This window comes from Rhinatrema bivittatum, chromosome 4 (genome assembly GCF_901001135.1).
Source record: "Rhinatrema bivittatum chromosome 4, aRhiBiv1.1, whole genome shotgun sequence".
In the NCBI taxonomy this organism is placed as follows: domain Eukaryota; kingdom Metazoa; phylum Chordata; class Amphibia; order Gymnophiona; family Rhinatrematidae; genus Rhinatrema; species Rhinatrema bivittatum.
The window spans coordinates 411600061-411626783 of record NC_042618.1 but is presented as its reverse complement, the minus strand read 5'-3'; the positions used below and the strand labels follow the sequence as shown (position 1 = coordinate 411626783).

At 42.4% G+C, this 26723-nt stretch overlaps 1 protein-coding gene across 2 annotated transcripts in view; it reads right to left on the bottom strand.

The window, feature by feature from the left end:
- The window catches only part of LOC115091193 (phosphatidylinositol 4,5-bisphosphate 3-kinase catalytic subunit gamma isoform-like), a 52280-nt gene extending 44901 nt beyond the window's left edge, over positions 1-7379 (bottom strand). For both annotated transcript variants that reach the window (XM_029601219.1, XM_029601220.1), the window contains exon 1: positions 6979-7379. In XM_029601219.1, coding sequence (XP_029457079.1) covers positions 6979-7142 — 164 coding nt within the window. In that variant the 5' untranslated portion in view covers positions 7143-7379. The remainder of the gene's footprint in view (positions 1-6978) is intronic.
- Between the last annotated feature and the right edge of the window lie 19344 nt (positions 7380-26723).

Here is a 26723-nt window from a genome sequence, read left to right as displayed (position 1 = left end):
ACACTGGCACATCATTATTATAGTTATTATCATGATTTGTATGGAGCACACCAAATGTATGCCCTATTGTACAGGGACACATAAGAGACAGAGTCTGTTCCTTGGAGCATTCAATCTAGGTAAGACAGACAAACAAGACACACAGACAAAAAACAAATAAGCCTTTGTTAGTAGGGAACCATGATTGAGAAAAGTTAAACTGGCTGGATTATAGGTGGGAATAAAAGAAGAAAAGGCAACTTTGATTAAAGCTGCAAGGAATGAGGCTTTTTATATAAGAAAAAGCCAGTGAGGAAGGGAATTATGATGCTAAGTCCTTAACAAGACGTTTGAGTAAAATTATACTTAGAGAAACCAAATTGACACCAAGACTAATATTTAAAGTTCTCTGCAATTCTAAGCAATCTAATAGAAATAGAATAAAGGATAAGATTTAAAGTCTCAAAGATGAGTTAATAAAGTGGTACCTGCCCTCAGTTAAATCCAACTACGGTATTTAATTGGGAAAAGCTGCAAAATATTTGGCTATTGAGCCAGAAACCAATCTATATATGCAAACAATTATTACACCATGAGTAGGGTAGAAAAACATACAAGTAACTCATTGCTTATTTATTCCAATGTATTGTATACTAAATGAATTTGGATTCAAGTTATTTTAGGGGAAAAGCTGACAGTTTTCAGTCCACTGGATCTGGCTACTGTAACCAGAACTCTGGAGGTAAAAATGATCCAAGATGAAAGTAACTAAAATATGAAGCACATGTATGAAAAAATAGTGAAAGCATGCAGAGGCATGGCTTCGGGAATGCTTTCCAACATCCATTTGCAGAAGGGGAGTGTTTGGATGTGGGAGTGGTTGTGGGGGTGGGTGTTTGAAAGGAATAGAGGGTGTGAGTGTATAGGTGAGGTATGTGTGTTAGGGTGTGTGTGGGGTGGGTTTGTGTGTTGGGGATGTACATGGATGGGTGAGCGTGGCTGGTGGAGGTGGGTGTTTGAAGATGTGGGGGTGTAGATGGGGTTTATAGGGCGATGTTTAGTATGGGTAAGTTTGGGGCAATGGATGTCTGGGGTATAATTTTTGGATGGGAAGGGGGTTGTGTGGGTGGGAGGGATTTGTGAAGAGGTTGGTGTCTTTGGGGGTTGTGGGGTGTGTTTTTTTGGAGATATGGCTGCATGTAGGTAGCGGATGTGATTGTTAGAGAGTGTGTATGTGGATCTTAGTGGATAGGGGTTCTGTGTGTGTGAGATGTGTGTGGAGGAGTTGTGTGTAGGTGTAAGTGGGTGTGTACAGGTGTGTGTAAGTGTTGGACTGTGTGTTAGGGATGGATGTGTGTGTTTGGTAGGGGTGTGTGTGTGTGGTAGTTCTTTGGGGGTAAAGCATGGCAGGGCTATTTGTAATGGGTGTAGTGTTTTTGTGAATATGACTGCTTGGGAATAGGGGGGGGGCGTGCTTAGGCAGGTGTGCATGGGGGGGAGGTGAATGAGAAGCTGTGTCATTTTCCCTTTTATTCTGGGGGAGGGTATAAGTATGGGTGGGTGTAGGTGTGCTGGGAGCAGATGTGTGTGTGTGTTGAATACATATATTGGGTGGGGTGTAGGAATGTGCCAAATGTGTGTATGTGTGAAGAATATGGGATAAGGAGTTGGGTGTGTGAGTGTGGGAAGGAGTGGGAGGTTGCTGGTATATGTGACAGGTGTGGGGGGATATTCCATGGCTGTAAAGCAAATTGGCACCAGCACCATTTTTGAATGGGAGCTGGCAAAGCAGAAGCAACAGGGTGACACACCTACCCCTTTTCCTTATCAGAGAACCCATGGAAGGAATATCTGTCATCCAGAAGAGTGGGGGAAAGGTGGCAGTGGTGAGGGGATTTTGCATCTTCTGGGTTTTCTTTCAGTGACTTTTTCAAACATAAGTCAACAAATCAAAAATAATTTCAGGGAGGGAAGGAGGGAGGACTTCATTTTGTTTTTAAACATAACAAAACAATGACTGTTTCATAGGATTTTTCATTTCATATAAAACTAAAGCCACAGCCCTAGTCGCTCTGTCCCCATTAGTGCTGGAAGGGTGAGGGGAGGTATTTGGAATGGAGCTCCTGTCTGCATTCTAACAGCTGGAACAGCTTCTAACAGTTCCCCATAGAGAGCAATGGGGATATATTTGGATGCTTGGTTCTCTGAAAATACTGATCTGATGATTCTGGTTTTTCATCTTCTCCAAGACATTCACATTTTCTTCCCTCATGCCAAATGTTGTGAATTTCCATCTTTTTTCTCAAGGATTATTGTGCCCTATAGACCGGCAGACATCAATCTATTTTACATATTTATTTCCACATTCTGTATGTTGGAAAGCATGAACATAAGAAAATGCCATACTGGGTCAGACCAAGGGTCCATCAAGCCCAGCATCCTGTCTCCAACAGTGGCCAATCCAGGCCATAAGAACCTGGCAAGTACCCAAAAACTAAGTCTATTCCATGTAACCATTGCTAATGGCAGTGGCTATTCTCTAAGTGAACTTAATAGCAGGTAATGGACTTCTCCTCCAAGAACTTATCCAATCCTTTTTTAAACACCGCTATACTAACTGCACTAACCACATCCTCTGAAAAGAGAGAACAAGTAAAGGCTATGATTGTATTCAATCTTAAGTTCATGTAGAAGGATTCATTGGCATTGCACTGTTTCTTAAGTCACCTTTGTCTATGTTAAAGAAGTAATTGTTATAAAAAAAAAACATCTTATGTAATTCATCTGGTAATTAGTACAACAAAACCAGGGAAGTTCCCCTTGCTCTAACTTTTATTTGTTGGAAGGTGTTAGCATTTGGAGTTTTGCAAAAGCTCTTCCTTATTTAGCCCCGCCCACCATTATGAATCTAAGCCGATGGGGCTACTGCTTTGCTGATCTTCTCAGCTGAACTCCCTATGTATGTGACATTGACATCAGTAAAGATGGAACATAGCACAGACAGTCGGGGAAGGAGCGTGATTAAATTAGCACGTGCAATCATAACAAAGAGTGAAAAGGTATAAAAAACGATCTGCAGAACACTCATGCACACTACCCCAAACTACACATGTATATATTCCACTTTTATTTTTAAATATGTTTGCTCTCAATTTTAAAATATGATACAATAAAGAATGGACATGATAGAACATGATAACACTTACAATTATGAGTAATTATAAACGAGCTATGTTACCGTAAAGTCTTGGCACTTGTTTAGTGATAGATTTTATCTGTTTTCCAATATTAATATTGGTGCCTTCCTGTAAACCGTTATGATGGTACCTAACTTAATGACGGTATAGAAAAGTTTTTAAATAAATAAGATAAGATGAAAAAAAATAATACAAGAGATCTGTAGTATTGTATGTTCATATTATTTGATTATTAAATTTGCTTATTCTTGTTGTATGTCTTATTATCTTGTGAACCACTTTGATAGGTTTTTGATTGGTGGTATATAAAATTTAAATAAACTAATCTATGAATAAATTGAAAGAGATAACAAGAGAATCAGGTACAGGCCAACTGGTGTTTTAAACTCACAGAAATATGCTAAAACAATTGTGTTTTTGACCTTAAGGCCTCCTTTCCTCCCTCCAAAAAAGAAAGAAATGCAGTACTGGTACGGTCACAATGTTACCTGCTCTTCCAATGCAGCTGCGAGGATATTAAAGGGGACGAGCAGTCATGAGCATATAATATCTGTGCTTAAATTGCTGCACTGGCTTCCTGTTGAGTGGTGGATTAATCCATAAACTGTTAGATCATAAGGAAGTACCTTGGATTAACTCAAGTCTACAATTATATTATCCTACATGTGCTCTGAGATTATGCCCTTCAAGGCCACTTAGAGCAGTGGTTCCCAACCCTGTCCTATGGACCCCCCAGAAAGTTGGGTTTTCAGGATATCCACAATGAATATGCATGAGAGAAAATTTGCATGCACTACCTCCATAACCTGCAAATTTTCTCTCATGCATATTCATTGTGGATATCCTGAAAACCCGACTGGCTGGGGTTCCCCAAGACAGGGTTGGGAACCACTGTTTTAGAGATACCATCCTCTTAAGTGGCCAATCTATCAGAATCTCGTGATTGTGCTTTTTCGGTGGCAGGGCCCAGTGTTCTGGAATAAACTCCCAGAGTCTACAAACCATGACTTGCACCCAAACTTTCAGAAAGTTGTTGAAGGCCTTTCTTTTTAAACCGGCCTTTGATGTATTAGCGTGTCAGATGTGCATGGGTATAGAACAGAAGTTGCATCTCCTTTGATTATAATGTTGGAATTTGTTATGGTATCCTCGTCTGCTAGGGCTTTATTACCATCGGTTATTCCTCCCTTATTTGAAGAGGCTGCTGCTAGCCATGAGCCCATGAATGTAACTCTTGCAGATGTTTGCAGATTAATATCTAATCTGGATAATAACTTGACTCATTCTGTTTCTCAACTTTGCAATTTTACTTCTGAATCTAGGTCTACAGCTGTGGTACATGAAAAACATTTGAAAGAGCTTGGGAATTCAGAGGCTACTCTTAATTCACAAGTAATATCTTTACAAAATGCTATCTCTGCTCATATAAAGGATGCTATGTCTGCTCATATAAAGGATAGTCCATAACCAATTTGAGTTATTAGAAAATCATGTGAGAGGTAAGAATTTATGATTCCTGAATTTTCCCTTTCCTAAATTAATGGCACTGTGTGAAATGTTTAAGAAATATCTTGGTGAGATCTTATCTATAGAGGAAGATAAAATACCTGTTCTATCTAAGATATATATTACTTGCAAAGGCAAAAGGGTGTGCCTGAAGAAGTGAGAAGGATAGTGTCCTCATTTGCAAATGGTGTGACTACGTATTTTGAGGCCTCTATAGGAATAATTCCAACAAGGCTACGTTGATTGTTTCATTTTGCACTGAAACAATCCTAAAATATTTTTAGGATTCCTAAAATATTTTAAGAATAAAGATGTTTCCTTTTGTGGGCAAAGGGTACAAGATTTTCCAGATGTTTCCCGTGTCACTCAGGCTCAGAGGAAACAGTTTTTGTTAAAACAAAGTATTGGCACTAGGTGCTACTTTCTTTCTTAAATTTCCATGTAAATGTTTAATCTCCACGCCACATGACAGTCTGCAACTTCAATTGTATATTTATAACTTACCTTCAAGTCCACTTTTACCATCTTGTACCCTCCCAGACCTTACCTTGTAACCTGCTCCCAAATATGACTGTGTACATAGTTTCTGTTTATTCTTTATAATTAGATTTACATACTTATGTTTTCTCCAACACTTATCTACCCGCTACATTCCATGTTTTGATCCCTCCCGTTTACCATACCATGTAACCTAAATCGTTCCATGTATTTTCTCTATCGTTTTGTACGTTACTTGTAAACCGATACGATGTGCAAACGGCTATCGGTATATAAAAATTTATAATTATTTTTGGGGCCTCTGACTTAATAACGCTATGATATTAAGTTGGAGGGTGTACAGAAAAGCAGTTTTTTCTGCTTTTCTGTACACTTGTCCGGTGCCGGCCGAAATTAACACCTGCCTTTGGGTAGGAGTTAATTTCTGAGAGTAAAACGTGCGGCTTGGCTGCATATTTTACTTTCTGTATCACGTGGGACTAACTAATAGGCTCATCAACATGCATTTGCATGTTGCAGGTGGTATTAGTTTCGGGGAGGTTGGACGCACGTTTTCCACACGCTATCACCCCTTACTGTAAAGGGGTAATAATAGCGCATGGAAAATGCGCGTCCAAAACGGGAGCTAACGGTGCACTTGGCCTGAGCGCACAGTACTGAATCAGCCTGATAGAGCTTTGGATTGAGTGAGGAGATGAAACAGGGGAGTAAACATGGAAGGGAAAGAATGATGACATATTGCAGGGGTAAAGCTCAGCATGTGGAGAAACAAGAGCAAAGAAACCAGATGCAAGTGCTGAAGAAGCGACAGTGGAGGACAGCAGAGCTGTGGCTGAGAGGAGGTGGAAAAAGATGGAGGAAGAAAAATGGAGAAAGGGGCTAGGGTGACAAACAGATCAAAGGACTGGATGGGGAAAAGTGTCTCTTTGGTCTACCTCCCTTATTTTTCTCCCTCTTGCGGGGGAGTTAGAGTTGGTTTAGGTTCTGGGAATCATTCTGCATGTTTTGTGCAGGCTGCTCCGCCTCTCTGGATAAGCCAACTTGATCTTTATCTGTCACATTTCCTGTTTTCCCTTCCTTCTCTCTGCTGCGCGCTCTTCCCTATCACAACCCGAAAGTTGTTGTTTCTGGGTAAAAGTACAGAAATGTGCATACAGTTGGGCAGGATATCTGGAAATATAGAAAAACGATAAACTCTTTGACTCCTACAGGTGACACTGTTACTTTGCTTTTATAAATCACTGCACCTTCCAGTCCCTTCAGCAGTTTCGCCTCGTACTGCTGTGAGGTGAGACGGCGTCTCTAGCCTGCCTCATTCTGGGGAAATTCCCCCCAAAATGAGAAGGGGCAAACCATCACGGTCCTTCCAGGCTTCCGTAAACAAGTCACCCCAGCGGCAGGAAACCGATGCGGCAAATTTAAAACACAAAAATGCCTGCTTTAAAAAAAAAAAAAAAAAAAAAAAAAAGCGTCCTTCCAGGGTGCCTCCTCCTCCTTCCCTTTCTTTTTTAAAGCCCAAGCTGGAGCTATGGGGAGGAGAGAAATGATTTGAGGCAGCGATTACACCGCATTCCAAAGCTAAAGTCTCGTAATCTACCCTGAAAAGATAAAATCCTCCTTCTATCTAAAACAACAACAAAAAAAAAAAGAATGCAAATACTGATGAAGAGACTCGATGTTTGCTAGGATGAAACATATCCCAGTGAACACGGGAAACCATAGAAGCAGGTGCTGTCTCCGGACCTGCACGCGGCGTCTGGCTCCCTGGAAGACGGAAAACTCGAGCCGTGGGTCCTACCTGAAGAAGATGCACGAGGAGAGGGCACGTTCAATGCTCGGCCGTTTGCACCCTCTGCCCTGGGGATCGACCTCTGCGCTCTCCCACTGCCGGCGCTTTCTCTTTCGCTGCTTTTTTTTTTTTGTTTGTTTGTGATCACAGTAAAGTATTGTTGGGAGTCTCATTTACTTCCTCCTTCCTGGTTAAATCTCTACCTGAAACGAGCTGCAGTGCAATAAGAAATCCAGTTCTTAAAAGGACAGTCCCAGAATGTTAGGCCTCTGAAAAATCCTGTTGCGCTAACAAACTACACCCTGGTGGGTCGTTTTACCCTGCCCAGAAATCTGCAGTCATTTAGATCACCTAACTGGCTAAAACCTCCAGTATCTGTTGATGTGAGAAAACGGGTTTTTGAGGGAGGGTTGGTCCAGTGGTTAGATAATGGACTGTGGCTTAGACAAAATCCTGGTGTTGCAAATTGAAGATGCTACCCTGCCATTGCCTCTTTCCCTGACCTAGTGTTTTGGTACTTCTGGGGACTCAGCTGAAAATAATGTGCTTGTCTTAATCTGGTTTTCCCAGTCAACAAATTAATAAAGAAAAACAACTAGAGGATAATTTGCAAAGGAACGTCTGTGGTTAAAGTAATACTTTACCTGTAGACATGCCCTTTTAGAAAAATGTTACTGCTACACAAGTAAAATTATATGCACTCTTACTGTATGCACGAACTTTAAGCTACATAGAGGAGGTGCCTTCCAGGGGGTAGAGTCTGGGTGGGGGTTTGGGACTTAGGTGCCTTTTTTTTATTTAAAAAATTATAATCAGAAATTCTGTCTGCAAAACTACAGGTGCCAAATTGCAGGTGTAATTGTATGCATCTAGTTTTACTGGGATCATTTTCAAAGCAGACTGGTGCATTTAAGTCTGCTTTGAAAATTGGTGTAACTTATGCACATATATATATATGCTAGTAAATTAATACATGATGTTACAAATTTAGCTCCCTAATGAGGGACTGCTTAGCAGATCATTCACTTTTAGTGGGAGGAATGCTTCATGTTTCAGCATGGAGCCAGGATTTTATTTGTGCTAAAGGTGTGTACTAAAGTTAATAAAGAGGTTTTCTCATTGAGAATCAATTTTCTTTCCCATCTTCCCTCATCAAATCTCTGTATAGAACAGGAAATTCAGATTGAATCTCTTCCTTATTTGATAGTCTCATGTGTGACCTATGCTGATTCAAGTGACTCAGGTAATAAGGCCTTTAAAATAGGAAGTACATTGTTATCTCCTGATGAAAAAGAAGTTCTGCTTCTTTATTTTTTCCTTAGTCATTATACCAGTTACAATCTGGTCATAGATCTGGGCATTGTTTTGCAAAGGAAAATAATTTAAAAAATATAGTAAAACATAAGAACAGCCAAATGATTAACCTGTAGAACTCATTGCCATAGGACATTGTGGAGATAAAAAGCATAACTGGGTTCCTCAAGGCATTAGACACATTGATGGAGGATAGATCAGTTCCAGGCACCTCTAAACCAGGACTACAAAAAATTGAACAGAGTATGATGGCAGATGGACACTGGGAGATATTGTGGCATATTCGCCATCTTTGTGAGCGCTACATAGTTTGGCTTTTCAGAACAATGCAAGTCTTGTATGCTGATTTTCCAAGACCAACATTCTTGAAGATAAGTAGAGAAATTGGTACCCTGGCGAGTAGCCCAAATTCTTCAAGGAGCAGGTGATCACACATAAGCTGAAAGAGGCCGTGAGTTAAGAGTGATCCTATGGGCATTACGAGGCTTCCTAAAAGGCTAGAGGATGGGAATAAATAAAATAGGTTAACCAGCACGGAGTGGCAGTTACTACTTTTAAGAGAAACGGGGGTAACCTGCATAGAGCGGCAGTTACTAGTACCCTTAAAAGAAACATGGGGGTAACCTGCATGGAGAAGCAGTTACTTCCTTGGGAAGCTTGCTGGGCAGACTGGATGGAACATTTTGGTCTTTTTCTGCCGTCATTACTATGTTACTATAATACAGTAGAGCAGGCTGGTCCCCATTCAGTTCCTGGATTGGGTCTTCCACATCTCAGGTCAGCTGAGGGTGCTGTGGAGGGAGTGCTCAAAGCCCTCCATAGAAGAGAGTCATGGTCATTGTTAAGGTAGACACCTGGTGACTGCATTTAGAACCCATGATACAAAGTTCTGGAAGGAACCTTGGTCCTGGATTCCTGCAATGACCAGACTAGGAGCAGTGGGAGGGAGGGTCTATTAAAATAGGGGGAAAAAAATCCCATATAATTGTGAATGAAGGCTCATGGTGCCAGATACTAGCCCTGGATCCAATTTAGCTGGAAGAAAAAGGAGAAAGGGTGCCTTGCTGGGCCAAAAAATAAATACCGTAGAGCACCTTTTAATCGGGGATGGTTGGGACCAGGCTTGTTCCAAATACTGGATTTTTTCTGGATAATGGGAATATGAACAATATGAAGCCAATCATTCTTCAGATAATAGAAGGTTTGTTTTTTTTGCGGAAGCCTTCCTGTGGAGAGCCGCACTGAGAGTTGTGAGGGCGAACGGGACTGTAAGCTGGTGAGCGCAAAGATCTTGTCTCCCACCCTTTGACATCATCTGGAGCCGACACCTGCTGTGACTATTTAAAGAGCTGCACAGCAGTAAAATACCGGAAGCCTTCCTGTGAAGAGCCACACCAAGAGGAGCGGGGGCGAATGGGACTGTAAGCTGGTGAGCGCAAAGATTTTGTCTCCTGCTCTTTGACATCATCCGGAGCCGCTGCCTGCTGTGACTATTTAAAGAGCTGCACAGCAGCATGCAGCCACTGGCGCACTGCTGAAGCCGCGCACCCTTGGGGAAAATTTTGAAGAGAAAGTTTCTGCATCTTTTTGATGGGGAAAAAAGAAAGATGAAGTTGGTAACATCCACGCCCATGGTAAAAGAACTGAAAGGTTCGATGGACACCCACTTAGTGCAAAGGATGAGTCAGACCTCCAGGGAGGTTACACAAGAAATATCTATTTTGTCAGGGGCTACTGCTAGTCCTGCCCAAGACCAGACATCCAATAGCACTCCTGGAAGTGAAGGGATACGTGTTTTAAATACCCCTAACTTAAGGGAGATGTTAACATCTAAAGACGGAGAGAAAAAGTCTCTAGAGATGGTTACAGTTGTTAAGGAAATGAAGGAGATTGAAATGACTGAACCTGAGAATATCTCTCTAGTAGACGTTTGGAAAGCTATTTCAAAAATGGAGAGGAGCCTGTCCCAATCCATGACCCAATTTACAATATTTTCTAATGAGATTAAGGGAAAAATGGACGACCATGGTAAAAGAATAGAACAAATTGAGGCCTCAAGTGCAGCTTTGAGCACACAGAACACTTACCATGGTTAACTTTACGCAAACTCTGGTTCTTCTACATGTCCTCTAAGTACCTGCTGTGCATCACTATCAAGCAGGCCAATGCACTGAAGTGCAGAGCTTACAGTTTTACCATCAGTTGTATGCACATTTTTTGTGTGCAAATGTTGCTCCCAATGCACAAGTTTTATGCACAAAAATGTACATCCTGGTTAGCAGCCTCGCATAGAAATCATCTATTAGCCCCCAATGCAAAGAGGTTCACTGGCTTAACTCAGGTTTTCTTAGTATTGGAAATCTTACTCCTAGTGAGAGATGAATTAAAATTTCAGGGCTAGTGTCAGTTTATGGGCAGAAGCTGAAGTCCCGACACTAGGACCTAAAACCGGGATTTATGCACAACAAACGATATGCTCCTAACTTGCCAATATAAGAAGGTGGATTCAGCCAAACGCATAGCTTTACCCGCACTTGAATACACATTTTGTAATTGTGAACCTTATTGCAGATGCAGGAAGGAGTTTTACACTCATGAAAAGTGTCCTTGCATGGAAATTCCATGCTAATGAGGGCATTAACCATTATTCACTGATGCAGAGAGGTGCGGTGGCCTAACAGAAGTTTTTCTTAATGCTGGAAACTTTAGTCTTGGTCAGAGGCAGAATCAACGGGGCTAGTTCCAGGAGCTAGTGTAGGGATGTGAATGCCTATCAACCCTGGCCCCATGCTTACCAGCTGCTTTTTCGTGTGGGCCCAGAGCAAAGCAGGGGGAGGGAGAGGAAGCAAACAAGCCTCCTGCAGCTGTGCTCACTTGTGGCAGTGCAGCTGTTCTCCTTTAGACAATCAAACAGAAGAGCCAGTCCCCAGAGAGGACGCATTTCTTAATTCCAGTCCATATCTCCCAAACTGGTCTAGATTTTAGAGTAAACCACTTAAGCTTTTTAGCCAGCTTTAATTATAGCCATTTATCAGGGCACTTCCACCTCACACTCCCTTCCCCCTCCCGAGTTAAAATGGGCTTTAGGCCTATGCTGAACGCACATTTTCCAGTCTATGTGCTTTCTTTTTATTTCTGATGCATTAGCACAGCATTAGCTTGCTGCATCAGGAGTTTAAAAAAATGTAATCTGTGCATCAAAACTACACTAAAATCCAGCACGCAATTTCTTAATGCACAGATTAGTGCATTGGTTAGGAGCAAAACAAAAAATATGCTCCTAACACTCACACAGAACAGATTTATGTGCCCATAAATCTTTTCTGTGCACACATTTTCTGGTTTGTGTGCTTTTTTTTTTTTTTTTTTTTTAACTCCCAGTGCATTAGCATGCCATTAGCTTACTGCATCAAGAGTTAAAAAAAAACTTTGTGCAATAAGAAACTGTGAGCTGAATATTGGTGCACAGTTTTAATGCTCAACTTTTTGCATCAGCCCCCAAAGACAGGATGCTGGCCCTGGGCTAGGCAGATATTTAGTCTGATCCAGTTTGTGCTTTATGGAAGTTGAAATTTTGTCAGGAGAATATTCATGGTTGATGGGATACTATATATACATTGGCAAAGGGGTAAAATGCAATGCATGAATAATTAGTTTACAAGATTGCAATCATGGAAATAAGATACAAAATGTGAACAGTAAAGACTGTTAGTAATGAATAACTTACATGGTACAATCAATAAAGTAATAATGCATATTAATTACACAATGGAGTCGTGTTGTGCATAAAAAGTCTCGAAAGCACATACTGAGCTGTGCCGATTAATCAAATGAAAAACCAGTAACAAAACTCAAGGGGGCAATTTCGAGTAGCCCACATGGTTAACAAAATGCACCACTAATTTAAAAATAAACTATCCAGGTAGTTTCTTTTTCAGTTTATGGTAACGTCAAATACACGTGCTAAATGCACCCATGCATTTTGGACCTGCTATTTCCTTTTTTTTTATTTCATGTAAACTTATTTATTAACCACCTCCCCAGGCTAAGGTGGTCATCCAACATAATATACATAATTAAAAAAAACCTGGGCAACCAAGGGGTGAGGTGATAGGAGGAGAGGGAGGAAAAATAGTGCACATACTTTTGAGAATTCCATGCAGGGGTGGTGTACTCCCTCCCCCCCCCCCCCTCACAAGCTAAACACCCCCCAGAAATGCCTCTTTATAACCCGGCTAAACATACACGTGCTGCGGAAGCCCATGCATGCCTTTAGCCAGGCAGTGGAAGACATGTTTCAGACAGGCCATTTTGCCTGTATAAATCAATATTTACCCAGGCAAATTGCTTGGGAAAATTGTCCTCCCCAAATGATCTCAAGATGTTAAAAACGGTCAAAAATGACAAGAAAATGAGATTGGAATGGAGATAGATATGCAGAGGTATGGATGGGGCTGATGGGAAGAATTACAGGAAGCAGAGGTTGGAAAGTCTTGCAGGCTGCTAAAAAAGATTTATTTATTTATTTATTTTTAGATTTTTATATACCGGTGTTCCTGTATTAAAATACAGATCACATCGGTTTACATTGAAACATAAAAATTACGCCAAGAGGCGGTACATATAACAAGGTTATAGAACTTGGAAAACATGGAAAACAGGTTCGAAAAATAACATTGAGAAAATTGTATAGTCTCTTTGAGAAACCAAATCATAAAATAAGGCGTAATTGTCTAAGATAAATGTGATCTGCAGAAGGGATTGCGATGGTGAGAAAATCTTGATAGCTGGAGGTAAAAAATAATCAAAGATGGCAAGAGAGTCCAGGCAGTAACAGCCAAGATAAAATGTTTAGATTTGAATAGCTGCCTATGCAGAATAATTGGCATGGGAAACTCCTAGATGGAATCTAGATGGAGCTATGAGACAACTAATGGGCCAATGAGGTAAAACAATTAGGAATGGATAGAAAGTAGAATGTGGAAACCACACCCCATATTTATGTATTTATTTATTTAAACAATTTATATTACGCCAATCCACAAATCTCAGCCAATAGCATAGTTGATTTATAAGGTATTTCATTTGACTCTGGGGTGGAGAAGAGTATAGTGGTGAGGGTATACTACTATCCATCTAACCAAATTGAACAGACAGAGGATGAAATGCTAATAGTAATTAAGGAAGCTAACAAATTTGGCAGCACAGAAATAATGGGAGATTTCAATTACCCGCACAAGGGAGTCAGCGGTTAACCACAACACAAAATTACCCCAATATTAACTAGATAAATGTCACATCAGGACATGCTAGTGAAGTAAAGCTTCTAGATTAAATAAATGATTGCTTCATGGAGCAGCTGCTCTGGGAACTGACAAGAGAGTGAATCATTTTAGATATAATTCTAAGTGGAACACAGGATTTGGTACAAGAGGTAATGGAGCCACTCAGCACCAGTGATCAAATTTGAGTTAATGACAAGAGGGATACATTAAGTAAATCTATTGCTCTAAATTTTAACTTTCAAAAGGAAGACTGACAAAATGAGTAAAACAGAAAAAAATCATAAGGTGCACCTACAAAAGTAAAGAGTTTACATCAGGCATGACCATTTTTTAAAAATACCATCTTGAAAGCCCAGACCCGATGTATTCCATGCATTAGAAAAGGTGGAAAGAATGCTAAACTACTGCCAGAATGGTTAAAAGGTAAGATGAAAGAGGCTATTTTACCCAAAAGAACTTCTTTCAAAAACTGGAAAAAGGTTCCAACTGGAGAAAATAGGAAAAAACATAAGCATTGGAAAGTTAGATGTAAAACACTGATAAGGCAGGCAAAAAGAGAACTTGAAAAAAAGCTGGCCATAGAAGCAAAAACTCATAATAAAACCTTTTTTAAATGTATTCAAAGCAGGAAGCCCATGAAGGAGTTGGTTGGACCACTAGATTATTGAGGGATTAAAGGGGAATGTCATAGCAGAAAAATTAAATTCATTCTTTGCTTCAGTGTTTACTGAAGAGGATGTTGGAGATACACCTGTGCCAGAAACAGTATTTAATGAAGATGATTCAGAAGAACTGAAACAAATCATGGTGAACCTGGATGATGTAATAAGAGAGATTGGCAAATTAAGAAGAAGCAAATTGACTGGACCAGATTGTTTACCATTCTAGAGTTCTGAAAGAATTAAAAAATGAAATTGCGGATCTATTACTAGCAATTTGTAATCTATCATTAAAATCATCTATTGTAACTGAAGATTGGAGAATGGCCAATGTGTCACCGATCTTTAATTTCCCGGGGTAATCCGGGAAACTAAAAACTGGTGAGCCTGACTTCAATGCTGGGAAAAATCATAGAAACTATTCTAAAGAATAAAATCACAGAATATACAGAAAGGCATGGTTTAATGGGACCCAGCCAGCATGGATTTACACAAGGGAAGTCTTGCCTCACCAATCTGCCACATTTTTTGAAGGGGGTTAATAAACATGTAGATAATAGTGATCCAGTGGATGTAGTGTATTTGTATTTTCATAAGATGTTTGACAAATCCCCCATGAGAGACTCCTGAGAAAAATAAAAAGTAATGGGATAGAAGGCAATATCATATTGTGGATTGCAAACTCATTAAGAGATAGGAAACAAAGAGCAGGAATAAATGGTCAGTTTTCTCAGTGGAAAAAGGTAAACAGTGGAATGTCTCAAGGATCTTTTTAATACATTTATAAATGATCTAGAAAAGGGAATGATGAGTGAGGTGATCAAATTTGCAGATGACAAAAAATTATTCCAAGTAGTGAAATTACAAGCAGTTTATGAAAAATTGTAGGAAGACCTTGCGAGACTGGGAGACTGGGCATCCAATTGGAAAAGTGCAAAGTGATGCACAAAGGGAAAAGGAACCTACACTGTACTTACATGATGTTATGTTCCATATTAGGAGTTATAACCCAGGAAAAGGATCTTGACATCATCGTGGACAATACTTTGAAATTATTGGCTCAGTCTGTGGCGGAGGTAAAAAAAAGCAACAGAAGGTTAGAAATTATTAGGAAAGGAATGGAGCATAAAACAGAGAATGTCTTAATACCTCTATATCACTCCATGGTGAGACCACACCTAAAGTACTGTGTGCAATTGTTACCACATCACAAAAAAGACATAGCCGAACTCGAAAAGGTAGAAAAGAGTGACCAAAATAATATGAAAAAAGGTGAAAGAAGTTAGGGCTGTTCAGTATGGAAAAGAGATGACTCGGGGGGTGGGGGGGATATGATAGAGGTCTATAAAATCATGAGAAGAATAGAACGGGTAAATGTGACTCAGTTATTTACTCTTTTAAATAATACAAAAATTAGGGTACACTCCATGAAGTTAATACATAGCATATTTAAAACAAATTGGAGAAACAATTTTTTCACTCAATGCACAATTAAGCTCTGGAATTCATTGCCAGAGCATGTGGCAGCTAGTATAGCTGGAAAAGTTCTTGGAAAAGTTCACAGAATTGAGAAAAGCCACTACTTATTCCTGGGTGTTAGCAACATGGGATCTATCTATTGTTTGGGATCCCGCTAGGTACTTGTGGCCTGGATTGATCACTGTTGGAAACAGAATATTGGGCTTGATGGACCCTTGTTCTAACCCTGTATGGCAATTCTTTTGTTCTTAAGAGTCATTCAAGTAGCAGGATGGGATGTTTGGTGGATGAGCTGTAAGAGGTTGCAGCTAAGAGAATACCAGCCAGGGTTTAAATTTGGATCGAGAGCCCTCCTTTCTAAATGTAACATGCTGTACCAGGTATGAATGTTGAGCAAAAACCATATGGGACTTCTCAAGTTCCCTAAGATCTCTAAAAATAAAAGTTTTTGAAATAAAAGTTGAGGTACACTTTAAAATTCCATTTTTCTTCCAGATTATTAAACTTTTTAGCCTTCCAGGCTGCATCCTCCCTTTTCAGGGTCTGTTTCTTCTGTACTTCCAGTGCTACATTAAAACAGTAATTTAAAAAAATCATACATTAAATAGATTCCAAATATCCTGATTGTCTGAAAGACAGGGGTCTGATTTCAGTTTCAGGCAAAAGTGGTGCAAAAAAAAAAATTCTGCAAGATAATTGGCTTGTACAATTCTGAAATAGCATAATTCTCATCCAAGGACTTAATCTCCTGTCACAATTGAAAGGAGAAAAAAAATCCATAAAGAAAAATTAGGCAAGCATAATCTTGTGCCAGTAAAATCCTCAACAGGAGTTTTCTCAAGTGTTCAATTTAGTGCTTCCGGGCATAAGTCCCACCATACTTTTGGCAGATGTTTTTGTTGGCATCACATTTTGCCGTGGAGTTTTTTCTCCTGTCCTAAAGATGTAGGAAATCAAATCCTTGACTAAAATATGCGCTTCTATGCTCTTTCAAAATTCCCCCAGAAGCCCATAGCCCCAACATGTGAAAATGCTGCATTGGCAGGTTGCAACTTTTTCCCTGTGTTCAAACAATGGCAGAATCAGGGTCTGATTTTCATTGCACAACTTTGGGGGGATGATGATTTTTTTAACCTTTGGGAACTCAGAGAGGGATTTGAACTTAAGCCCCACTTCACATGTTTATCTGCAGCTGTGACAGGCACTAACAAGCCATTTTGATTTAACTAAAATGCTTTCACCCTTGAATGATACAGAGCCCTTTTTGACTGCTTCAGCTGCTGTGACCAAAACTATTAACAATCTTTTATCATGGGCACCTGGCAATTAAATACAATAAAGATACTCCGCAGTCTCTTGTTCAATTTGGTTCATTTATTCACATGTGGTGGTACTGCCATGTAGTGCTGACAGTTTTAGCCTCGGGTGGCACAGGAAATAGCTGACATTCTTGGTTTTCCCATACATCTGAAGCCCTTGCTGGGCCTTTTGGGGCACTGGGATGGTTCTTTGATCCCCTGTCAACAAAGAATCCTGGTTGGCCAACTGCTGCTGGCTGCGTGCCTCACGATTGCCACATTTTGGAAATCTACTCTGGGCATTGACTACTGGCGCCAGTAGGTACATAAGGTGTCGGATCTGGAGAGAATGTGCGATACTTTATGGGGCATTTATCACCAGTTTCATAACTCCTTGTCTATCAGTTGACATTGTACTTTCTCTTTTGCATTAAGTCTGTACTGTTTTATACTGTTACTTGCTGTCTATATGTCAGAAAATGTAAAATAAAGAATTAAAAAAAATTCTCCCAGAAGAATGAATACACATTAACACAGAGGTGAGCAAACATTTTGAGCCATGGTCCCCCTTACATTCATGCAATTGGTTGGGACCCTCCAAGATGTGTTACTTTATAAGAACATAAGAAAATGCCATACTGGGTCAGATCAAGGGTCCATCAAGCCCAGCATCCTGTTTCCAACAGTGGCCAATCCAGGCCATAAGAACCTGGCAAGTACCCAAAAACTAAGTCTATTCCATGTTACCATTGCTAATGGCAGTGGCTATTCTCTAAGTGAACTTAATAGCAGGTAATGGACTTCTCCTCCAAGAACTTATCCAATCCTTTTTTAAACACCGCTATACTAACTGCACTAACCACATCCTCTGGCAACAAATTCCAGAGTTTAATTGTGCATTGAGTAAAAAAGAACTTTCTCTGATTAGTTTTAAATGTGTCCCATGCTAACTTCATGGAGTGCCCCCTAGTCTTTCTACTATCCGAAAGATAGTATAGTTGTTCTCATAAGTTTCCATACTCCTGTACAGAGATATCTCATAATTTACCACTGATTCACCAATTATGAATCATAATAGCAAAGAAACCTACAGGCCAGTGTGGTGACAGGCCCCAGACACTGTCACCGCAAGAAAGAAAAAAGACTTTTATCCAGGTGAACTTTAAACCTACACTGTCTCAGTAAAAAATGAAGAACTTTTGGCCCATTACATTCAAGGATACCTTTTCAAATGTGCCTGTTTACATGTTCCTGTGTCAATAGGAGCAAAGCAGATAAAGAGACAATATGACTTAAGCTCCTAAACCAGTGTCAGGGATGAGCCAAGGCGAGTCCATAGGTCAGAGAAAAATGATGATACTGGCAAGACAGCTTGACATACAGATGTGACAGTTCTCCTCCCCCCCCCCCCAAAGACATGGGGAGGGGGAACAAGACCTACAATGTGGCAGGACCCTTCCCAAAGTGTGGGGAGTGGGGAAAAAAGACCTACAATGCAGCAAAAGACCCTCCACCCACCACGAGGTTATGCATGGATTATGCATATTCATCAGCTGGGAAGTACAAGACAGGGGGACAAAGAAGAAGAAAAAGGAGACTGAAGCAATGGACCCCTAGGGAGAGTGCCCCTGAAACCAAAAGGAGGAGAAAGGCAAGCGAAGGACCCCCTGAAAAAGGAAGGGAGAAAGAGCACAAACCTGGGGAGAAAACCCAGAGAGCAAATCCTGAGCATCTCTGCAAGTGAAAGGCTGGTAAGAAGCAGACCAGCACTCCCTACTATCAAAGGGAGATGCATAGGTGTGGCCCAGAGACTGGAGAGATGAGGTGCCTGCTCAGGTGAGGAGAATAGGAAAGAGTCTGAGACGGTGAGGGGCAAGAGCAAGACCAGATAGCCGACAAGTATCAGAGCCAGAAGCAAGTCTTCTTCCGGGATCACCTGCCTGCCCTACCACTACCAAGCCCAGGAAGCAAGCCTCTTCTCTGCCCACATTCTCCAGCTCTCCAATCAGAGCCTGCTTCAGAGAAGAACAGAGATATCGCGTGAAGTCTAGACCAAGGGTAAGTAAGTTAGCCATTAGTGTTAATATATTAAGCAGGCTAAGGTTTATGGCATGTCCGTTACCACCCATGATACAGAAATCTCTTTAGGGAAAACTGATTCTTGGTGACCAGGAGGTTAGAGATAGGAATTGTTGTTATTTTCTAAATGTTATATCATACCAAATGTGATAAATAAAAGTCTATTTCTAGGGAGAATCCACATTGTCTTTTTCCTGATTCAGGATCGCAAGTAAGGTGGGAAGGCAGCTGGCAGTCTGGAGGTTCCACCGAGATAGGATAGTCTATGCCATCCACAGAGATGACATCAGATGTGCAAGTAGATTTAGTAAAACTAAAAAATGAAGCATTATTGAAGGTCACATAAGTTTCACTAAGAAAGAAGATGTTCCACTTCAGATATCTGGAGTATGAGAGAAATTAAAACAAACATCTCTGCAGTTAGGTAATGTTACTAATCTACACTTAACAACCTTGCAATTTTCGATTAGTGAATCTAAATTAACTCTTAAGACATTAGCTGAATATGCCACCACTCTGCACTTATTAAGAGAATTACTACAAAGTGATAACTCACATCTACAGGCAACCAATCCGGTATTGGAGAAAGACATTAGCTAGTTAAGGGCAGAGTTGGATGATATAATTAAAAAATGCTCCCTGACAGAAGCAGATCGCAAGTCAATGGCAAAACAATCTAGAAGTAACAGAAAAAAATAAAAGTTTTAGAAAAACAGGTTGCTGAAGCTCTGCCTATAGACCCTCATCTAGATAAGCAACCTGCATACCTTGAACAGCTCCAGGCATTGCAGAAAATGGTTAGAGAGCAAGAAGAAGCAGAGACAGACTCAGAACCAAGATGAAAATAGGATTAAAGTATTAGAATTAGCTAATAAATGCAGAAAGATGAGTCAGACAAAAAGATTAAGTCTTTAAAAAACTAGTTAACAGAATTAAAACTGCAGTTAGCTACAACTGATAGCCAAAATAGTGGACATAAGAACATGCCATACTGGGTCAGACCAAGGGTCCATCAAGCCCAGCATCCTGTTTCCAACAGTGGCCATTCCATTCAAATAATTCAACAGCTTCAATTCCAAAGCCTCTCTTCAGGAAACACATCTTACTGAGGTTGAGTTGTTAAAAGCTGAAAATAAAACATTAATGCAACAGCTTGCGGAGACTCAAATGCTTGTTAGAATAGGAGATAAGAAGCTCTCTGCAAACAGAGAAAGCAAACAGAATGCAGCTCGTCTTTGCCAGCTGCAGGAATATAATTTAAAATTAGAGCAAGAAGAGCAAGAAAATCAAGAATTGATATCTGATTTAAAAGAATATAGGTACCAATTGCCCCAAAGTATGATTCAATTATTGTAAAAAAAAAAAAAAAAAAAAAAAAAAAAAAAGCTAATGTAATGCCAAATTCTGTCTCTCCAAAGCTGAACTTGCAGACATCACAATATCCCAGCACAGCTCAAGCAGTGCCACTGACCCCACACCTCCCTAAGGGTCAGTGGGGTGGAAGGGGAAGACATAACACACAGCCATAATCAGCCTTTTTTTCAAGATGGGGAAAAGCTTAAGGCATGGGACAAAGTAGAGGTGTTAGCTGCTAAATACAGCCATAGTCGCTCACAAAACACACACATACACACCTTCTCCTCCCTATACAGCTTGGGATCGAGAGAGGGAGCTGCACCTCCCCTCCTCCCAGAAGTGGGGCTGGGATCAAAGGCCAACACCCCCGATAGGCTTACCACCAGCCGACACTAGAGGGAGCTTCAAATCTCACTAAACAAATCAAGCTGCTTTGTAACTTGATTATGCCGTTTAAAGAGAATTCTGGCTTAGATATTTTGCAACGTTTAAACAGATTGCATGAAATTTTTGAGTTACTAGGTACACATTCTGATAAAGTCCAGGTGACCCTACTTCCATGGAGTTTCAGTGGAGAAGCTAGGCAATACATAGCCAGCATCCCTGCTGAGGTAAAAGATTTCTTAGACACATTTGAGTTTGCCCTCAAAGAGCACTTTGCAACTTATGATAACAGTGTTTGACATGGCAGGCTGCCTATAATCTAAGATATGGCCCTGAGGAAAGTCCCAGAGCTTTTAGTTATCGCTTAAAGCAGACTTTTTATTTTATGGGGAGCCCTGTGCCACTGAAGCAGACAAGATTGCTCTCAGAAACCTCTTTTTTGAAGCTCTTCCCCCACTCTGCAAACTCCATTATATCTCCACAGAGAGGCACCCTTAAGTTTCCTCATAGAGAAGGCAGAAAAGCTATATGCCATTTTTCATAAAGGAAAGTCTGCTCCTATTGAGCAAAAGGCAGATAAGAAGGAGAAGAACCAAGTATCTACCAAGAGTCAGAGTTCAGAAATACACTTTGAAACCAATCCCCTATCTTCTTATCCTAAGTCTGACAGGCCCCGGATGCCTCCTCCCCCGGAGCAGTCCGATGGCCCAGCAGCTAACACAGAAAATGGCGCAGGAGATTTGCAGCCACCCAAAATAAATTGCAACTGGGGGTGGCGGCAAAAATATTACTGGAGACCTCCTATGGAGAATCGGCTGGCCGAGCTGACAGCAGTCATCCAGAAGCACACTGTGACCAAAGCCACACAGTGTGCCTGCTCCGCCAGAAAAAGTTCCTAGAAAAAGCAACATAACCCCCGGGGCGAACAACCCTGAAACCAAAAAGGAGGAGAAAGGCAAGCGAAGGACCCCCTGAAAAAGGAAAGGAGAAAGAGAGCACAAACTTGGGGAGAAAACCCGGAGAGTGAATGCTGAGCATCTCTGCAAGCGAAAGGCTGGTAAGAAGCAGACCAGCACTCCCTGCTATCGAAGGGAGAAGCATAGGTGTGGCCAGGAGACTGGAGAGATGAGGTGCCTGCTCAGGTGCAGAGGAGTGACACGGAGTCTGAAATGGTGAGGGGTAAGAGCAAGCCCAGGCAGCCAACAAGTACCAGAGCCAGAAGCAAGTCTCCTTGCCGGATCTCCTGCCTGCTCTGCCAGTACCAAGCCCAGGAATCAAGCCTCTCCCCTGCCTACATTCTCCAGCTCTCCAGTCAGAGCCTGCTTCAGAGGAGAACAGAGATATCGGCTGAAGCCTAGATCAAGGGTAAGTAAGTTAGCCATAAGTGTTAATATATTAAGCAGCCCGATCCCCCGATAGGCCAATCCGCCCCTGGTGCCAGTGGCCTTCAGCCCCTACCTTGTGACAGGGGCTACTGGTGCCATTGGTTGGCCCCTGTCACATGGTAGGGGCTAAAGGTCACCGGCGCCACTTTTGTTAGTGGCAGCCGAGGCCCCGGGAGTGGCAGATCGCTCCTGGGCCCTCTGCTGGACCATCAGGGGGGCATCGGGAGGGTGGCACTGGGGGGGAGGCAGGGAAAGTCGGGGGCTAGCAGAATTTTGAAAGGGCACTTTTTGCCCTTTCAAAATTCTGCCGCCTGCCGCAGCGCCCCCTAAGTCTCAGCACCCTAGGCACAGGCCTAGCTCGCCTAGTGGTTCCTCCGGCCCTGTATCCTTTACAGTAGCACAGGCACTAGCTTCCGAGGATTGCAAGGGGCTCAGGGCGCAACAATGGCACAAGATTGCTGAGTCAGGTAAAGAGCACCAGATTTAAGGCGCCATCACTTCCTCCCAGCCATTAACCTCTTTTGCCTTTCCTCATAAGGGAATCCTTCCATTCCCTTTATCATTTTGGCTGCCCTTCTCTGTACCTTTTCTAATTCTGCTATGTCTTTTTTGTATTGTGGTGACCAGAACTGCACACAATACTCACAGTGTGGTCACACCATAGAGTGATACAGAAGCATTGTGATATTCTGTTTTATTCTCAATTCCTTGCCTAATAATTCCTAGCAATCTATTTGCTTTCTTGACTGCCGCTGCACACTGAACAGAAGATCTCAATGTATTTCAATGACGACACCTAGATCCTTTGCATTGTATAGCTATAATTTGGGTTGCTCTTCCCTACATCCATCACTTTGCACTTGTCCACATTAAATGTCATCTGCCATATTCTCTGTTGAGGGCATTTACGGGCAGATACAGTAAGGTGCGGTAGAAAGAGGTGCGTTAGTGCCAGGCGCACCTGCGTTTGCCGCACGCACAGTTCGGATCACATACCGCTCGATACTGTATTTAAATGGCATGCAAATGCAAGCCGCGTCCAACGTGCGTCCATGAAGCGCAATACATTTTACTGTATAGGCGCTATACAGCACCTATACAGTATCCTGGGTGCGCTGGTACCTGACAGGTAGCAGGAAGTGGATCCCAACTTTAAGCAAAAAAACCCCTAAAAACCTAAAATCCAACGCACCGGGAAAGCCACTCTTCGGATCGCGACTAATCCCATCCCCCAGCCCCCGCTCACCTGGCCGCGTCCATGGGTGCCAGTCTCCGGTGCAGCCCCAGACCTCTCTCCCCTCCTCCCGGGGGCAGCTGGCGGCGAGAGCAGCCTGGGGCAGATCGCGAAGCGGCTTCCAGCAGCCCCTGCCGGCGAAGGAGGATGAACGCACGCCCGTAGCAAAGGCGCATGAAGGCGCATGAACGGGCGTGCGTGACATCACGGCGTACGTTCATACACTTTCGCTCACTTGAGCGCCCATCAATTTGGGCGCTCAAGTCAGCGAAGGCGCATGAACAGGCGTGTGTGACAGCGAAAGCATATGAATGTACGCCGTGACGACTTGAGCGCCTGTCAATTTGGGTGCATGAACGGGCGTGCGTGAAGTCACAAGCTGCAAGATGGCGCTGGGGAGGCAGTGAGCGGCGGAAAGGAGGGAAGCAGGCAGGCGAGCCGGAGCTGCCCCGCATGCAGGAAAAGTAGGGGAGCCGCCGCCCCGCCCCCTCCCGCACACCCCCCCCCCCCCCCCCCCCCCCCCCGGCCTGGGCGCCTGCCGGTGCAATTTTTTTGGCATGATGAGCTTGCACCGCCTCTACGTCCCATTTGGGCGCTGAAGGCAGTGAAGGTGCCTTGAGTGCCCAAATTGGAAGTACAGGCGTGCGTTCATGCATCTTCACCGGTGGGGGCTGCTGGAAGCCGCCTCGCGGAGAGCGCCCGATCCACCCCGGGCTGCTGAAGCGGGAGAAGGAATGCTGAAAGAGAAAGTGAGACGGGCATCCATGGATGCGGCCAGGGCAGGTGAGCGGGGGCTGGGGGAATGTTTGCCGCCTACCCTTACCCCTGCCTCTAACGCAGGGGGTAAGGGTAGGCGGTAATTTAGCAGGTTAAAGACACGGCTAAACTGCAGGTTAAAAAGGCGACAGTCGGGGCGCACGTTACTGAATGGGAGGGAATAACTAATCTGAGCGTTTACATATCATTTACATGCCGCGGGCGGAAAGGGTTACCCGTTGATTTAAAGAAGCGGTAAGGATGGGTTAAAAAGGATAGTGAATCGCGGGTTGGACTTACGCGGCCAAATTGCGGGTACAAAGCGGGTTAGAAATGGGGTAATAGCGGCCACGCTTTACTGTATCGGCCTGTTAGATACTTATTAACGCTTTTTTTGGTTGAACACCTGCAGCAACTCCTCCAGACAACCAGTAAAGACAATTTCTACCAGAGATTACCACTTAATTATAACATTAAACTCAGTTTATTTGTGCAAGGACTGCCAAGTCATTCTTGTCTTGGGTTTTGGATGACGCACCTCCCACTATTTCCTGGATAGTAATGAGATATTTTAAGAAGGAAAGAGGGGAGAGTTATCCTCTATACCAGAGCTTTCCAAACTTTTCATGTTGGTGACACACTTTTTAGACAAACATAATTTCGTGACACAGTAATTCAGTCTACCAGCAAACCAGAAGTTAAAGGTTAAACGAACAAAATGTATTTCAACAATTTATGTATGTTTCCTTAAATATATACATAAATAAAATGTTTCACAACACAACCTATCTCATAATAAATATTTGCAGGCTTCCACTTCCTCCATGCTGATCTCGTACATTGTGAGATCGGCATAGAGAAAGTGCTGCTCTTGCACATTACCAAAGATTACATGTGCCAATCACTAAAAAGTAATTTTTTTTTTTACCTTTGCTGTCTGATCTTAGTTTTCTAATCGGTTGGTCACAGGCTTTTTTTTCCAGCTTTCCTTTCTTGTTTTTTTGCCAATTTCTTTTACAGGGTCTTTTTTTCTATTTCTTTTCTCTCCATCTGTCTTCCCTCAAACACATAATCAGGTTCTCATTCTCACACGCTATCTCACACATTCTCACTCACACAGGCTCTCACTCACATGCAATCTCACACATCCACAGCTCTCACTCTCACATGCCTCTCTCTTACACATACATACTGTCTCTCTCGTGCACATGCTGTCTCACTCTCACACACACAGGCTCTCTCACTCCTACATGCTCTCTTGCTCAAGCACAGGCTCTCACTGGCACATGCTGTCCCTCTGCACGGGTTGCCGAAGGATGGGCTCTTCAGAGGCCCTGATCTTCCCTGGCCGTGACATGGGATCTGCAGCGGCCCTGCTATCGGGTTTCCTCCTCTTCTCGGGCTGCCACGACGTGGGATCTGCAGCGGCCCTGCTATCGGGTTTCCTCCTCTTCTCGGGCCGTCGCGACGTGGGATCCGCAACGGCCCATTAATGCTGCTCTTCTTCTGTACGCAGCAGATGCTCCTTCTCCTTCCTGCCCACGCGGCTCCGGCAACGTTTTTCTTCCAGGGCTGCACAGGCAGGAAGGAGGAGGAGTGAACGTGACCCTTTTCTTCGGGCCGTGGTGATGTAAGCTCCACCATTGCCCGCCGATCTTCCTGCTATAGTTCCCTGCTTCCGCCGGCCCTGTGGACCGGGCGACACACCTCCACACTACAGGCGACACACTGTGTCCCGACACACACTTTGGAAAGCTCTGCTCTATACAGATGCCTGGAGTCACTTTCATTTGTTTTGCTAAATTATACATCTTCTAGTCGATGATGAAATTAAGTTTATTTTTTTGCTTTATGGCACTGTTCACTTACTACATTCATTCACTGATTCAGTCAAACTGCTGCCTTCTCCATTCCGCTTCTGATTCTCTCCAAGTAAGAAATCTTTCAATTCTTTGGAATGGGAGTTCTCATTTTTCTCTCTTGTTTTTGAAACTGTCAGAAATGGCAGCAGAATCCTAAGGGTGATGTTTCCATGCCATATAAATTATCCAGCAACTTATTCGAAGCGGCAGTTACTACCCTTAACAGAAAGCTCGGACATTACTATCTTTAACCAATTAGCCATGATGCTTTTAACACAACTGTAACATTACTCTCTGCTTCGATTGTGGGGGCAAAAAAGGGAATACTGGGTTCCAGCTTTTATGGTCTGGGACACTGAGATGTAGACATTAGAGAAAAAGCACAGGACTGCTTCAATGGCCAAGTCCAAAAGCAAAGCATGCTCGAACAGAATTGTCTGAATTATCAAGAAATCTGCTCACCCTATAAAAATGTTACAAGCAGCAATTTTGTTATGGGTTTGACAGTTGCTTGGTTTTGATTGTAAATGTTATTACCTTTAACATAAGGCTTGGAGGTAACTGGCACAGAATGGCAGTTACTACCCTTAAGAAAAACATGTGAATTACCTGCCCGAAGCGCAGTTACTGCTGTACCATTAACAGAAACATGGGGGTAACCTG